The sequence below is a fragment of the Dermacentor silvarum genome, chromosome 10 (genome assembly GCF_013339745.2).
Source record: "Dermacentor silvarum isolate Dsil-2018 chromosome 10, BIME_Dsil_1.4, whole genome shotgun sequence".
NCBI lineage: Eukaryota > Metazoa > Arthropoda > Arachnida > Ixodida > Ixodidae > Dermacentor > Dermacentor silvarum.
Window position 1 is genome coordinate 84,235,332 of NC_051163.1, and position 14,450 is coordinate 84,249,781.

At 44.7% G+C, this 14,450-nt stretch overlaps 1 protein-coding gene across 1 annotated transcript in view; it reads right to left on the minus strand.

Moving 5' to 3' along the window:
* The window catches only part of LOC119431669 (aminopeptidase NAALADL1-like), a 46,057-nt gene that overhangs the window by 26,081 nt on the left and 5,526 nt on the right, over window positions 1–14,450 (minus strand). Inside the window, exons 2-4 of the mRNA XM_037699148.2 lie at window positions 8,724–8,934; window positions 7,107–7,231; window positions 2,679–2,807 (exon numbers count right to left, since the gene is read on the minus strand). Of these exons, the coding sequence (XP_037555076.2) occupies window positions 2,679–2,807; window positions 7,107–7,231; window positions 8,724–8,934 (465 nt within the window). The remainder of the gene's footprint in view (window positions 1–2,678; window positions 2,808–7,106; window positions 7,232–8,723; window positions 8,935–14,450) is intronic.

Sequence of the window (14,450 nt, forward strand, 5' to 3'; positions counted from 1 at the left end):
TCTACAAACACTTGTGGTTGTAATATTTCTGTTCAAAACACTCCGCTCCTCTCCACCTACCCGTGATGTTTGGTGCTAATATCACTCAAATTACATCTTTCGTGTCTTATATATTCTAAAGAAAGCTTAAGGCATAATTGAAAAATTAAGCGAAGTATATGCGAGAAATGTTCATAAAATAACGCAGCTCCGAAGCAGTTAAAACACAATGAAAGAAAGTTTCATAGAAAACCGAAAAAAAAGAAAGTCTGCCAGAATTAAGGTAATCTACAAACGACTATCTATGAAGGTAATATATAAACGACTATCTATATATAATATCACGTACTTACAAATCTGAAAACGTTTCCACGGCATTCGACCATTCGAAGTCCTCACGATCGTGGTACAAGGGTTAGGCAAGGATGGAAGCCTGCACTTGTTATTCAGACCTGAGGAATGGTAAGGTGCATTTTGTGTGCCCATACTTCTTTCGTTCTGCTCATGTCTTTCCCGCTGCTTGGCCATTCTTAAAGCCTTAGGCATCATGGCATATTATTGCAAAGTGTTCTTTGCCTCTTGCCCCAGGCTTTGGGGATGGTGGTCTGAGTACAGTGGCCTGAGTCCTTGTCCGTTTTGTGCTGGTGCTTTTCTAAACTGGAGAAGCAAGTGAGGCTTTATAACACTGGGCTGTTGTACACATAAGCTTATCAAAGAAGGGCGAAAGGGAACCTTTAGCTGATGCTCAAATGGGGAAAAACATCACGCCTCTACTATTTTAAATTTGTGCAATATAGTGCCGAATGGCATCATGACATCGATGTTTCACGTCTCAGGTAGGGTTTTACTTAAAAAAGAGTGCAGAAACTCTACCGGAGTTGTACAAGTGTGTTTAAGCATATCCCTAAATTTAAGTTGGCTCATCCCCAAATTTTAGTTGGCCAACCTAAAAATTTCAGTTGGACCACCCCCCAATTTCGAGGTACCCACACCAAACTTAAGTTGGCCCAACCTTAAATTTCAAGTTGGTTCACCCCTCCCCAAAAATGCAGGTTAGATTGCCTCGAAATTTAGGTTGTCCTATCTCCAAACTTAAGTTGGCCCACACGCAGACTTAAGTTAGCCCACCCACGAATTTCAAGTTGGCTCGCCTTCAAATTTCAAGTTTACCCACCTCCAAATTTCAAGTTGGCCCAGTACCAAATTTTATTTCACCCACCCCTACTATAAGCTTCTCCACGCATTCTCTATGGTGCCCTGTGTATACCTATGGGTATTTTCTCTGATCAATTTTTTGGTGTTTAAATTGCTCCTTGTAACTTATAAAGCAAGCAACCTTCTACTTTACACTATTATAATGGTAAAATGTCTTCACTACTTACGCATTTCACGCCGATACAAGGCATTATACATTTCGCGTGTATTTACATGTGAAGGAGGTGGGGTACTCGCAAAACAACGCTTACGCATTAATAATTTACCACTCATTTGCAACATTTGGTCTCAGACCCATTATCATTGAAATGATACAGCGTAAAGCTGTCAGGTTCATTTATTCTAAATATCGTACAAGTGACTCTCCCTCTGATCTAATGATGCAGCATGACATACAAACTCTACAATTACGAAGCAAAAAACAAAGATAAAAATTTTTGTTTTCGCTCAAGAATAATCTCTTGTCTGTAAATCCAGATCTTTATTTAAAACCTCTTGCAGCACGTTGAACGCGATATCCTCATGCCGACTCTTTAACACCTTATAACGCCCGAACTAACCTTTTCAAGTATTATTTCTTTCCACGCACCATAACAGATTGGAACAACATAACTTTTTCACAGTTATCTAGTGCTGATTTTTTAGAACATATAAGTTTTTGACATCACTGGCATTATTGTACTGCGAATTTGTACCTACACTTATCTGTTTTCTTGGGTTCGGTTATCGTATGTCTCGTCAGCTGCAGTAACAGCCTCGCAAAATGTTTTTTGTGTGTGTTTCTGCGGGTGTGCCACGCTTTTGGCAATTTGGTTGTGTTACAAGTGCATAAAGAAATTTATATATCATTGTGTTGCTACGCTTCATTGCCCTGTACTTGATGTTGCTATTTGCTAATATTTTTACAGTTCGGGCCCTTTTCTTTTTCTTTTTTGTGCTTTTACAATTATTAGGCCTCTTTCTTGCTGTGTATATAATCTAAAAATATTTAATACTAATATTTGTACGCGTTGCTTGGATATATGTTTATGTACTTTTGCCCCTCCTGCTTGGGCCCTATTTGGGCCTGCAGTATTGTGTAAATAAAGTACATAAATAAATAAATAAAAAATAAATAAATAAATAAATAAAGCTGCAACAGCTTTTTATTGACTACAGTCTGTACAATCGTACACGGAGCATTGAGGTACTTTGGATGTGATATTTGTATTAAAAATAAAAACGTATTTTGTATAAAATTTTGGCCCTTAGTTGACGCCTAAAAATGGGTGTAGACAATTTTGGGTGTACGAAAACATGACTGCCTTGAAGTACCAGAATGTGAAGCCCTCACGCAATTGATGCGAGAGGGCTTCCTCGGATTCAAGGCAAGCTTTAGGGAAGAAAATCACAAGCTCACGACACCTCTGGTATAACAGGTACTTGAACAGTTTGAGTTCCCTGCCCAAATAGTCCTCAATAAGCACGCATAGGTGCCGACTCACGCGTGCGAGATGCGGTGGGGTACCTCGATGACCTGGTGGACTCCGCTGCGTCGTAGCGCTCCGGCCACGTACTCTGCCGCATGCCGCCCGCCCAGCTCACCCGACAGGTGAGTCTCCGCTGTCAGGGACCTGCAAAAGCAGACGAGGAACGGTGGGCTTTAGAGCTTTCCCCAAGTACGAACACGTTGAAAGGCAACAACACGACAAGTTGGGCTTTCAGAAACCAGCGGAAGGATCTAAAGTGTCGTTTGCACATACGTAGAATTTGTATACTAGGTGACATTTGTTGGTGTTTGTGCGAACGAGTGACACTGAAGACACCGGACTTGCGTGAGCAGTTAACATGGAAGGAAAGAACAGTAGTTACGTGCCAAGTTACTAACAAAGCATACAGAGAGTTATAGGCATTTGTTGTTGGACGATACGTTTGCGAACACACTATTGCAATTGATGCGTGAGGGCTTCTTCGCATTCAAGGCAAGCTTTAGGGTAAGATAGTACCTCTTGCAAAAAGTAAGACCGTGCTAGTTGGTTTTCCATTTTGATGCAACCAGCGGAAAAGAAAAACAACATGAAATACAAAATCACGCAAAAAGTTCGGATAACTGGAATTGCGCTTTTAAAAAGAGGATGGTCACAGGACGAGAGGAGCGATGTTCAGCTGGTGTTGCTTTAAATTGGTAGTGTTGCCTTGTTCTTGCTAACAACGCCAAAAACATTCAGCAATGAAAGGGAAAAAGACAAACAAATTGAAGCGTTCTTAACGATGGAAGATGAACGAAAACTGTGAGAACACGATCAGAACTTCGCTGCCGACGAAGTATTTCACCATTAGACTTTTTTTATTGATGACAGTTGCACTGTGGGTTAGTTATGACAGGTTATTCTATAGCGCAAGCAGAAACAGGGACAAACGAGATACAAATACACACATGCTGGAAGTTAGTACCGTGTGTTTATTTTAATCTTCTTGGGTCCGTATTATTTCTTGCGTTACTCGAATGTCTACGATGATTGTTTTAGAAGAGTTATGTTTTGTTTTAAGCTGATATGAATTTTCGTGGACTCCCACCGTGGTGACGCAGTGGCCATGGCATTCTGCTATTGAATACGAGGTCAATGGTTCCATTCACGGCCACTGTGACCGCATTTCTGGCTGACAACAATGCAAAAGCGTTCGTATACATACATTTAGGCGCTCGCTACAGAAGTACAGGTGGGCAAAATTATTCCAGAGTCCCCCGCTACGGCCTGTCTCATAATAAGGTCATGGGTTTGGCACGTAAAATCCCATGAATCAATCATTTTCATGGAAGGACTTCAACAAAAATTCAATGCTGCAAATCTTGTGTAAGATGTTTCCCTTCCAACTAAAAAAAAGAAAAAAATAGGGGAGTGGCATGCTTACTCAAGCTATCTTGGATAGAAATACATTGTTAGTCACGATAGTTTTCCTTGTTTCAATACGTTTTCAGAATTTTAGTGTTCGAAAAGAAAGACTAATAAGGAAAATCCAAAAAAGCATTCATCAATTGTAAGCTGTAGACTGCTATTTCTTGTCGTGACAACTAAATACAAAGTTTAAAGAAATATTTCTGACAACTTGAGGACAGACTGTTTCGATAACTTGCAACTCATCCGTTTGCTAGTGTGCATTGTAGCAATATTATTATCAGCATTCTTCTATCAGTATTCAAGCGGAAGTACTTTGATTTGATGTTTCTCGGAAATAGATTCGTTCCGGCTCTCTTTATTGCAAGGTTTACGGGTACAAGAGTCAATTAATCAATGAAAATACAGCCAACACGTAATTAATGACTCTAAATAAGGACGTATTCTTATTTACCCTTAGGTAGAAGTAAAAAAGAAGTAATACTTTGTTATGACATTTGTTCACAATTTTTGGTGGTCGGCACGCATTGTTGCGACTTGTAATATTTGGTTAAATAAATGCGAATACACGTGCGTTATGTCACCTATTCTTCATAATGAAATAAAACTGCTGATGTGACATCCTTTCTCGTTTCATATCCATGTCCATATCCATCCTTTCTCGTGAAACTCCATGTATGTGGTAAAATAAATGAACTTGATATTGAAACAGGACTTTCAAGTTCAGGTACGTTACGGTACACGCACCTAAAATACAAGCGAAGTTTATTCCAATGTAATGGTTTGCAAGTACATCGAATTATTCTGCAGCCTAATAAAGCAATCACCTTCTAGTGCTTTCAAGTAAATTAAAGCTACAAAATTCTGCCTCTCATACATGGATATGTCACTGTGCGATTTCGAGCCCCACAACCTTTACGGTATTACCAAACTTGAAGCATTGCTGATAAATATTGCTGGCTACATATTTCGCCAGTCAAGACTGTATTTCCTCATATTCTTGAACCCTCCATTCGTTAGGATCAACTTGACTTTCCAACAAGTCACAAGGAGTCATTAAAATTTCGCGCAGCACATTTATTCTAGCGGTTTAGCATAGAAAGTGTACCTAACTCACTATGCCATCCCATGCACGTGATTTCGAATTCACGAAATTTTGATTTCGCTGAATATTATCCTGAGACGGACACCTACAGGAAGGTTCTTTTATGCAGCGCAGTTGGGGGGGGGGGTATTGAAATTTGGTATCAGGGATCACTCCATTACTTCTTAAATGACATTTGCAGTTCCATGATTGAGAGTTTTGTTGTAAAAATGTTTCTCACTTATACAGAAAAAAAAAGTGTTGGCGAATTCGGGTGGTAAATGTTGCTTTAACTGAGAACTTCCACCGCATACCATCATAGCAGTGCTGCATGTTCCACTAGCTTCATTTTCACAGGTATAAGTTTTCACCTTCATAAACTTTAACATCCTTCAGGTTACAGGTTAGTCATGTTCGAAAATATACAATTGTAAACCACAGTCACTCACTAATATTGGCCGTCTGTAATAAACAGGCAGAACACGGGTTACCAATAAGCAGTTCAAGGAAAATTTTATTAACCTGTTTTTCATGCATTAGTCGTTGCTGTAAAAAACAACAAAGGAAACTTCTAGGCCGCATGCAGTTCTTATATTTTAAATTATTTTGTTTTAGATGGTAATATATTTAGTAGCCACTGAACTGCTCCTTCCAAAATTAAAAAAAATGAGTCGTTTGCCATACAAGCGATTCCCAAGCCCCCATCAGCCAACAAACGGACACCCCTTTGATCAGAGGTGCGAATCTCAATGCCGGAACATTCATCCATAATGTCGAATCTGCCATTTTGGCTTCTCCGAATTGTTCGGTGGGTGGCAATGTCATCTCTGATAGGCTTGCGATGAAAATAGACAATTACAGTGCGTCCAGAATCACGAAACGAGAGGCTGCTACAAATTCAGCTCAAAAAATAAAAATAAAAGCGGAAGCAAAATGCACGATCATCTCGTATACCACCATTCCATAAAACATGAAACGTTTTCTTCTTTCTGGCGTTTTACGTGCCAAAACCAGCTTTGATTATGAGGCACGCCGTAGTGGAGGGCTCCGGAATAATTTTGACCACCTGGGGTTCTTTTTCATCATGCAACCTTTTAATGCAGCGTTGTCCGACCATCCGGAGCCCTTGTAGCACGAAGCACACTGTCCCTGCTTTCCGGCGGTGCAAACTGGCTTTTATTTGCCGCCCCTCTTGTAGAAGACTTCGAATACCCGCTTTTGCAACGCCATAATTGGACTGTCACTGTGTTTTTTTTTTCTCGTTTTTTGTAACGAACAAAGCGGCCTGCTACGGCAGGTTTGCTATCAGTGCAGTATCGGTAGGTAGAGAGGTTTCGGGCACCCCACAAACGCATTAAACAGGCACTAATTGGGACTATAATGCTGAATTTATACCCTTGAGAAAAAGCACCTGCAATTATAAAAATAGTCTTATGATCTTGAGAGGAGGTTTCGAAAGGCTGAAAAACGCACAGGCGAAAGATGGGTAGTGACAAGGCCCTTATTTTTCCGCACCTGCTCTAGGAATTCTTATGGGTTTTGGTAGCTTCTGATCAGGCCTGGTTAATCGATTATCAGCAAGGAAGTGCAAAGGTATTTATACATGAATTTATGACTCGACCTAGATAAGCTTAGATATCTTCAATCGGGCAGAACGACTCAATTATATAACCTAATATCTCGAAATCAGCAACCGCACATTGGCGTGATGCATCCAAGCTTTCTGTGCAAAATTCAAGAAACGCAACTTTTTTTCTCCATTTTCTACAGCAGTTATCACCATCTCTCTGCGAAATAAAAATAGCGGATCCATAAAGTACTATGTGAACTTATTTAGTCTTGTAGATTAGTATCTATGTAACTTAGCCTCACCATGCGCAAATATTAATATTTACAGCATGCTCTGGAGGTGCCGTTAGATTCACTAAGAAAGGAGGCTGCATTCTGTTTACCTAAAATGCTCCGCGATGCCTTTCGCATCGAGTGCCGCCAGCATGTTATCGATGCTAGACTGTAGGTGCTGAACTCCGGGGGCCGCGAAACTCATGGTCTTATTCTCGAGTCTGGCCGTGTCCACCTGTCGAGACCTTTGAGGGATGCAGGGCGAAATCAGGCAGATACGGCTCGTTCTCTTCAACAACCGCCAGCTGTAGAGAAAGAGAGATTTGCAAGTCCTTTGACTTCACTGCCATCCGCATTGAAGGCGTCAAAAGCGTTACTCTGCTAAATTCTACAAGGGTGACTGACATGACTATGCCTGTGCAGCGTGCTTCCTTGCAATGTATTTGCTTTCCTAGTACTTTAGTTTGCTCTGCACGAATGCCCAGAATGAGGTAACCATGTTAATTTAACAGCATGGACAGCAAAAATGTGAAATGGGTTTCAAGAAAAAGCACCTAACGAAACGGCTTTGGTGGAAGTGCTGCATATGCAACTACTCTGTATGCCAGCAGCTGACTGAATTTCACACTAGGACACAGGTGTCATGGTAGAGGGCTAAATCATTTTCCTCCCTACACTGCGCACATTATCTTGAAACGTCAGAAGCTTAATCGTATACACAGTAGAGTAGATGAGTCACGGCAACGGCAACATCGGACTAAAAGCTAATAAGTTGCAGCTTTTCATCTGACACGATAGTGGCACGAAAAGTCATAAAGTGGCACGATGTCTATGCCAATGTCTAGCTTGTCATTTGGCTTACAAAAATGGCATTTAATTTGTTTGTCAACTTTGTCCCATGTCGCAATGACAAGGGGTCTAAAATCGACAGCTTCTATACCTCGAGTTAAGCGAAGAACTCTACTTCAGACAAGAGCCACAATAATCAAGACAGGACATGTACGGCGCCAAACTATGAACTGCTCTCAACTGCCTGGCAAACATAGTGCCTAAATTCAGTCATTTTATAGTTCAGCGGTGTCCTTCTTTTGTATTTGTTTTGTCCGCTATCCGTGGTTTACAAAATATTTTGCAATTCAGGGGGTGAAATAGTCGTAACTACGCCCTGAGCATATAAAGGCCTGTGGCTTCCATATAAGTCATAAAAGAAACACTGCCAAACTGTTAAACATATATATATATATATATATATAGCAATATATATATAGGCAAGTAGAATATAGACAAAACTTAGCCAGATGAAAGGGAAATTTGTCACTCCTCCGACTGTAGCGTGAAGCTACCGAAGAAACCGAAACGACTTCCTGAGAAAGAAAACTTTGGAGTAAAAGGAAAAAAAACGTGCTTTTGTCCTCGGATCAAGCCCAAGGCCAATGCCTCAATGGAGGGGTCGCTCTACCATCTGAGCTAATCGAGAGGCTAGCATATTGCAACACGTGGGAAAAATAAACGACTTTATACTGAAATTCTTCGAGGACGAATCAATCGACAGTGGGTGAATGCTAGTTTTACATTTCATTACCTTCGCCACCTTGCGGGCTTCTGAACAACTCATTTGCTATATACAGACAGATGATACACAGATAAACGGCCCGACAGACATAAGTATGATTTACAGACTGGCATGTAGACTGAAATACAAAAGGACATGGTAAATAATAACTCACGGCCCCTTTGTCTTCCGCCTCTAGGCGCTTGAGCTTGAAGAAGGCGAAAGCGCTTGCCGCCGTCGCCAGAAGCAAGGCGCCGGCCATCAGTGCGAGCAGCCTCGGCAGCGTGAGCTGAAGAATCTTAGTGCGGTATGCATCCAGCCTCTCAGTGGAATCATCCGGTTCCTCGCACAGTGTTGCCTCCGAACGACTCTTGCTGGCCGAGGTCCTGTGCAAGGAGCGGAAGGACAAGCCGGCTAAGTACTCACTTTCAGTGACTGGCTTGGACTACCGCACCAAGAGCGGCGTAAATTTCGTTCACGCTATTGACACGGTGCCAGTATTATTTATAAACCCTCGCTTTTTAGGCCGTTTATGTCATTGCGATTGGAATTGTACAAGTGACCCCCCCCCCCCCCCTCCCCCCGCTTCCGTAGTGCTGTCCTGGCGACGACAACTCATGTGCGGACGGCGCGTGGAGAGTTTGAAGGCCTCCAGAGACGTGCTGTGCGTTTGGTTACAAAAATGGCGATGCAAAGTGGATGCACTATCATGCTCCACCTACTCGGAATCTGCAGAGCAAGGACAGCCTTCTGGTATATGGTGACAAGTTCTGGCTTTAGCTGCTGGCATGAGGCTCCCGAACGTACACACGTGCACGCTTTCTGATTAACACAGGCATAATACAATATCTCAAGAGCTTTGTACACATAATCATTCACACTTGGTTAACCACCGTAAAGGCCGGCATTGCAAACCTGTTTTATTTGTGACACGTTAGTTGAGTTTTCACACAGATATAAAATAACCCGCTAAATTTCTTGGCTTTATGACTAAGCGCGCAAGTTAGTAAGCGTCTGTTGCGCTCACTTAAAACAGTTTGCTTTCGTAAAAGCCACGTCACCTGCCCACATTTATTTGTAGCCGATTATAACTTTAATTGAAGGATAAAGCACTGTTCTGCACATGGACATTTTATTCAGCTGTTGTATACATCTGCCATACCCTAAGTAAACTCAGCTTCGAGTTCGGCGCTTGTTTAGTAAACCTGCCAGTGTTCTTCATCTTGCGTTGGCGTCCAATTTCAACAAAGCTAAATAATTTATATACTAGTCGGCACCCTAGTTGAAAATGTGCGGCATTCTAAGCTACTTATGTTTCATATTCTCCTTTGCGTCGCCCATTCCAAGCAATATTCTTATGACCGGACAATGAAATGCACTGTTTTGTGTACGCGATACACATTTCCGAACGTTGTGTAATTGTTCTAGAGTCTTAGAGGCCCGTCAGATTGTATTACAGCTGGTTAAAAAATGGGCGCTAAGTGCGGCGCCGTTACTTTGGACTTGAAGGGGAAGACGGGATGCTTGATAGAAACAGAAAGGGGGGGGGGGGGGGGGTCACGCAGTATTGGATACCGCTCACGCACGCCTGTCACACCAGCGCAAGTGGTTGAAGGGGGGTGCTCAGGAATTGGCAAAATGAACATGGACACCGTTACGTGGGGACCATTCAGGCAACGACCGAGAGATAATGGACTGCGATATAACTTCTTTTGGGTGAGTTGGCGTTCATTGTAAGACGCTATTCGGTGATGCAAACATACAGAAAAAGAACACCCGTGAACGGAAAGACCATTGCAGAACGTTTTTTTTTAATGCTAGAATCCTGGGCAAAAGCAAAGATAAAACTGAGCGCGAACTGTTATAGGCTTTTCAAATTAGAATTAATGGTCAAGCGTGTGTCGGCCAAACCTTAATTTCTTTATCTGATGCCGCATTGCGATTTCTAAGTTCTTGCCCTTGATGACGCTTCCGGCGCTTCGCCTCTGCTTGTTATCGTGAAAAAAAAAAACGCGAAAAAATTAAATCCTGCATTTCTGCCTGCTCTTTCCGTTCACTGGTTCTTCCATTTATGAATTTTTGTGCTACAACATCATCACCAAGAGATAAATTCGGTCAGCACCCGCGCAGTAATTGTTTTGGTTACCGAAACACCTACGGGGCGCCGAATGATCGAGACGTCACGGCACCTTCGGACACAGACGGTGAACAACTCGGCAGATAACGCGTTTGAGACCTTTCGTCAGAACGACCAAGAGCAGACATGTGGCTTAACTTACAGTTCTTGAACGCTGCTAGCTGAGAAAAAGTAGTTGCGAATCGACTGCATGCTTGCTTCCGTGAGGGACGCACACCTTGTTCTTATTCCGAATCAATGGCCCTTGCCCACTACGGACCGGCAAAGAAGCATGTAGCATGAAAGAAAAAAAACGAAATGAAATTTTTTAGGCATGGGTAGACAGAGGACAGAATACAAAGGAAAAGTCACAACACACCAGAAAAAAATATAACTCAAATGTATGCTATTTAGTAGGCTGGATTTCAAATAAAAAAAAATTGAAGCCACTCACCTGTCGAGGAAATGGGGGCAAGCGAAGTTTGTCGTGTGTTTCTTCAGTGTTCCTCCGAACGAATTGCTCTGACGAGTACCACGTAGTACTCGAACCACAACCGGTCACAAACGCTGCAGCTGGCTCCGAAGTTCCGCGTGAAAAACTCGCGTTGAAACCTGGCCGTCGCCCCGGGGAAGTTGGCGCTAGCGTTGCCGAGGCGTGCACCACTGCTGTCGGGTTCCTGGAGGGCAAGGCGACGCTGACATTTAGCTTCAACATCGCGCTCCCACAACTCGAAGTCTGTGGCTCTTCGCTGACGTTTCGCCTTGGCTTCGGAAGCCGTCACGCTAGAATCGGCTCGTTGACGACGAGCCCTTTGCCGAGCGCGTTTATTCTGGATGGATTTCTATGAAGTTTCTTGAAAATGAATTTGTCCGTTACGTAAAACAATAAATGGCTTATACCCCCTTAAGCAATGGCTCATACTCCCGTAAACGCGGCCTCCCGATTACGACGACAGAAGAGAAGTGAAATTCTACACTGGGATAATTAGCGGCAATACAGCCAGGCTGTGGAAGCAGATGACGACGAGCGCGGGAGCAGTGCCACGTGCGGACGAACGCGTGCCGATCACCTGCGCGGCTCTGAGAGCATCTGGTTTGTTAAGAGCAGGAGGAATAAACATTTATTGCGGAACCAGCACTTTAAGATGGCCGGGCCTAAGCCTCCCATGAGGGGACGTAGAGGGCTTGCCTCGCCGCCGCCTCACGGGCGTGCTGGATCGCCCAGGTTTGGTCGTCGAGGGCGGAGCTCCGCAGAGCCTCACGCAACCTCGACGAGAGGGTCGTGGTGTTAATGTGTGTGTACTGTGCTGGGCACTCCCACAGCATATGCGGAAGCGTAGCCGGGTGAGTGCCACAGCACCGGCAGTTGGGGGTGTTGTAAACTTCAGGGAATATAAGGTGGAGGCGGGCGGGTGAAGGGTACGTATTTGTTTGTAGCAGACGCAGGGTGGTAGCCTGCGCCCGGCTGAACTTGGGGTGAGGTGGGGGGAAGGTTCGGCGACTAAGGTAAAATGCCTTAACGAGATCGTTGTAAGTTGTCAGACTGTCCCTGGTGTCCAGCTCATCTCCAGTGTCTCCGGCGCGGTTGACTAGTTCTCGCGCAATGGAGTGGGTGACCTCGTTGAGGTTGGGGAGGTGGGGGTGGACAGTGGCCGCGTGGGCCGGGATCCATGTCAGGGAGATCATGCTTTCTTTAGAGTGTGGTGCCTGGCGGAGGATACGAAGAGCTTGAGGAGAAATACGGCCTTTGCTGAAGTTAGTGACGGCTGAGCGAGAGTCACACACGATGGTGTGACAGGTGGGATCTAGAGTGGCCAGGGCAATGGCCACTTCAGCCGTTTCGGCAGTGGGGGTAATGACGCTGGAGGCGTGGTGTAGGACTCCATCGCGTGTGGCGACGGCCACAAATCGTGTGCCATGGGAATATTGGGCTGCATCAACAAATGTAACGCCAGGTAAACGAGCAAAGGCTTTTATAATTGCTCCGGCCCGAGCTTGGCGCCGGGCCCTGTTATATTCAGGGTGCATATTTCTAAGAATAGGGTCTGTGGATCCAGCTACGGATGTCAGTCGGGATCGATTGTTTGGGGCCCTGCTGCTGATGGTAAGTAAAGCCAAGCGTAGATAGAATAAAGCGTCCCGTTTCAGTAAGGGTGAGCCGTTCAAGCTGAGAGCGTTGTTGTGCTTCAATGAGTTCGGCAAGAGTGTTGTGAACTCCTAGTTGGTTGAAGAGTTCAGTACTGGTGTAAAGCGGGAGGCCAAGTACTTGCTTGTAGACCCCTCGTATGAGGGTGTCGAGCTTGTTTTGTTCAGCCCGGTACCAGTTGAGGTACGCAGCAACGTAGGTGATGTGGCATATGACAAAGGACTGCACGAGGCGGAGAAGGCTTTCTTCTTTGAGTCCCCCTCGTCGGTTGGAAATGCGTTTAAGAAGCCGTAGGGTGTTTTGAGATTGGGCGCAGATCTTGTTGAGAGCCAAGGCATTGGAGCCGTTGGTAGAGATGGTGAGACCGAGGACCCGGATACTAGGGACGTGTGGTATAGGACTGCCATCTTGCAGGCGTAAGGTGATAGAGTCACAGGGTCGGTGCTCAGATTGGTGTTTTGGAGGGCGTCCCCGCTGAATGGGCTTGTAGAGAAGAAGCTCCGATTTAGCCGGCGAACAGCGCAGTCCGCTCGCTTGGAGATATACTTCAACTGTGTCAATCGCCATTTGTAGGGCTGACTCCACTTGACCATCGCTGCCTCGGTACGCCCAGATGGTGATGTCATCGGCGTAGATGGTATGGTTGATATTGTCGACTCGTTGTAGTTGCTGGGCAAGGCCAATCATTACTAAGTTAAAAAGCATGGGAGAGATAACTGAACCTTGCGCGGTGCCTTTACTGCCAAGGGGAAGCTGGTCTGATCGTAAATCCCCGGCCGAGAGGGTGGCTGTGCGATTGCAGAGGAAGGAGTTTGTTAAGAGAGAAATAACATTTATTTCCACCAGTCAATTAACGGCGCAGAAGATGGTCTTCCTCCGCAGCACCTCTATCCGTCGGCCGGGATACCGAATGACTCAGTGGCAGCTAGAGCTTGGTTGATGATTTGGGGTTGAGCCTTGCTGTCCGAATTGCGTAGTAAGGCCTCCCAGGATTCTATCGTATTTGAGCTATCATAAATTACTTCGCACGTCCACACCATGTGTACCATATTGGCTACTTCATTGCAGAATCTGCACTGTGGTTTGAAGATTCTAGATGGAATTTACTGTATCACGCGTGGTTTAGGAAGCGAAGTTTTATTGGCTCACAAGTGTCAGTGCATGGTAGTGGTGGTGGTGGTGTCGCGCTGAAAAGTGGGCCGATCGTGGCGATAGTGCAGAAAGGGTACAAGCTCAATGGCACATACCAGGCACAAGAAAGAAAGAAAGGAACGAAAGAAGGAAGGAAGACAGAAAGAAATAGAGAAAAAAAGAAAGAAATAACAAGCGGCGCACACCCGCATTGGATATGCTACACGCGTGATCATGAGACACGCGCGCGACCAATGAGGTTCGTTCGGTATGTCGCGAGGCCCCAGGGACATAGACGGAAAGCGGGTTGGCGCGCGCTCCTCCGGGCTTTCCTCGCCTCAGACCAGTTTCGGCGAGCAGATGCGAAGGCCACACGCTGTGCGCTCTGCAAAGGAGCAAGCTACTCGTACGTTTGATGAACGCCGGCGTGAACTCGCTGGGGAAAGGACTCGTCGTCGAGGTGCTGATTCTAGCGTGAGGGCTTCCCTAGCCGAGGCTCGCTGTCAGCG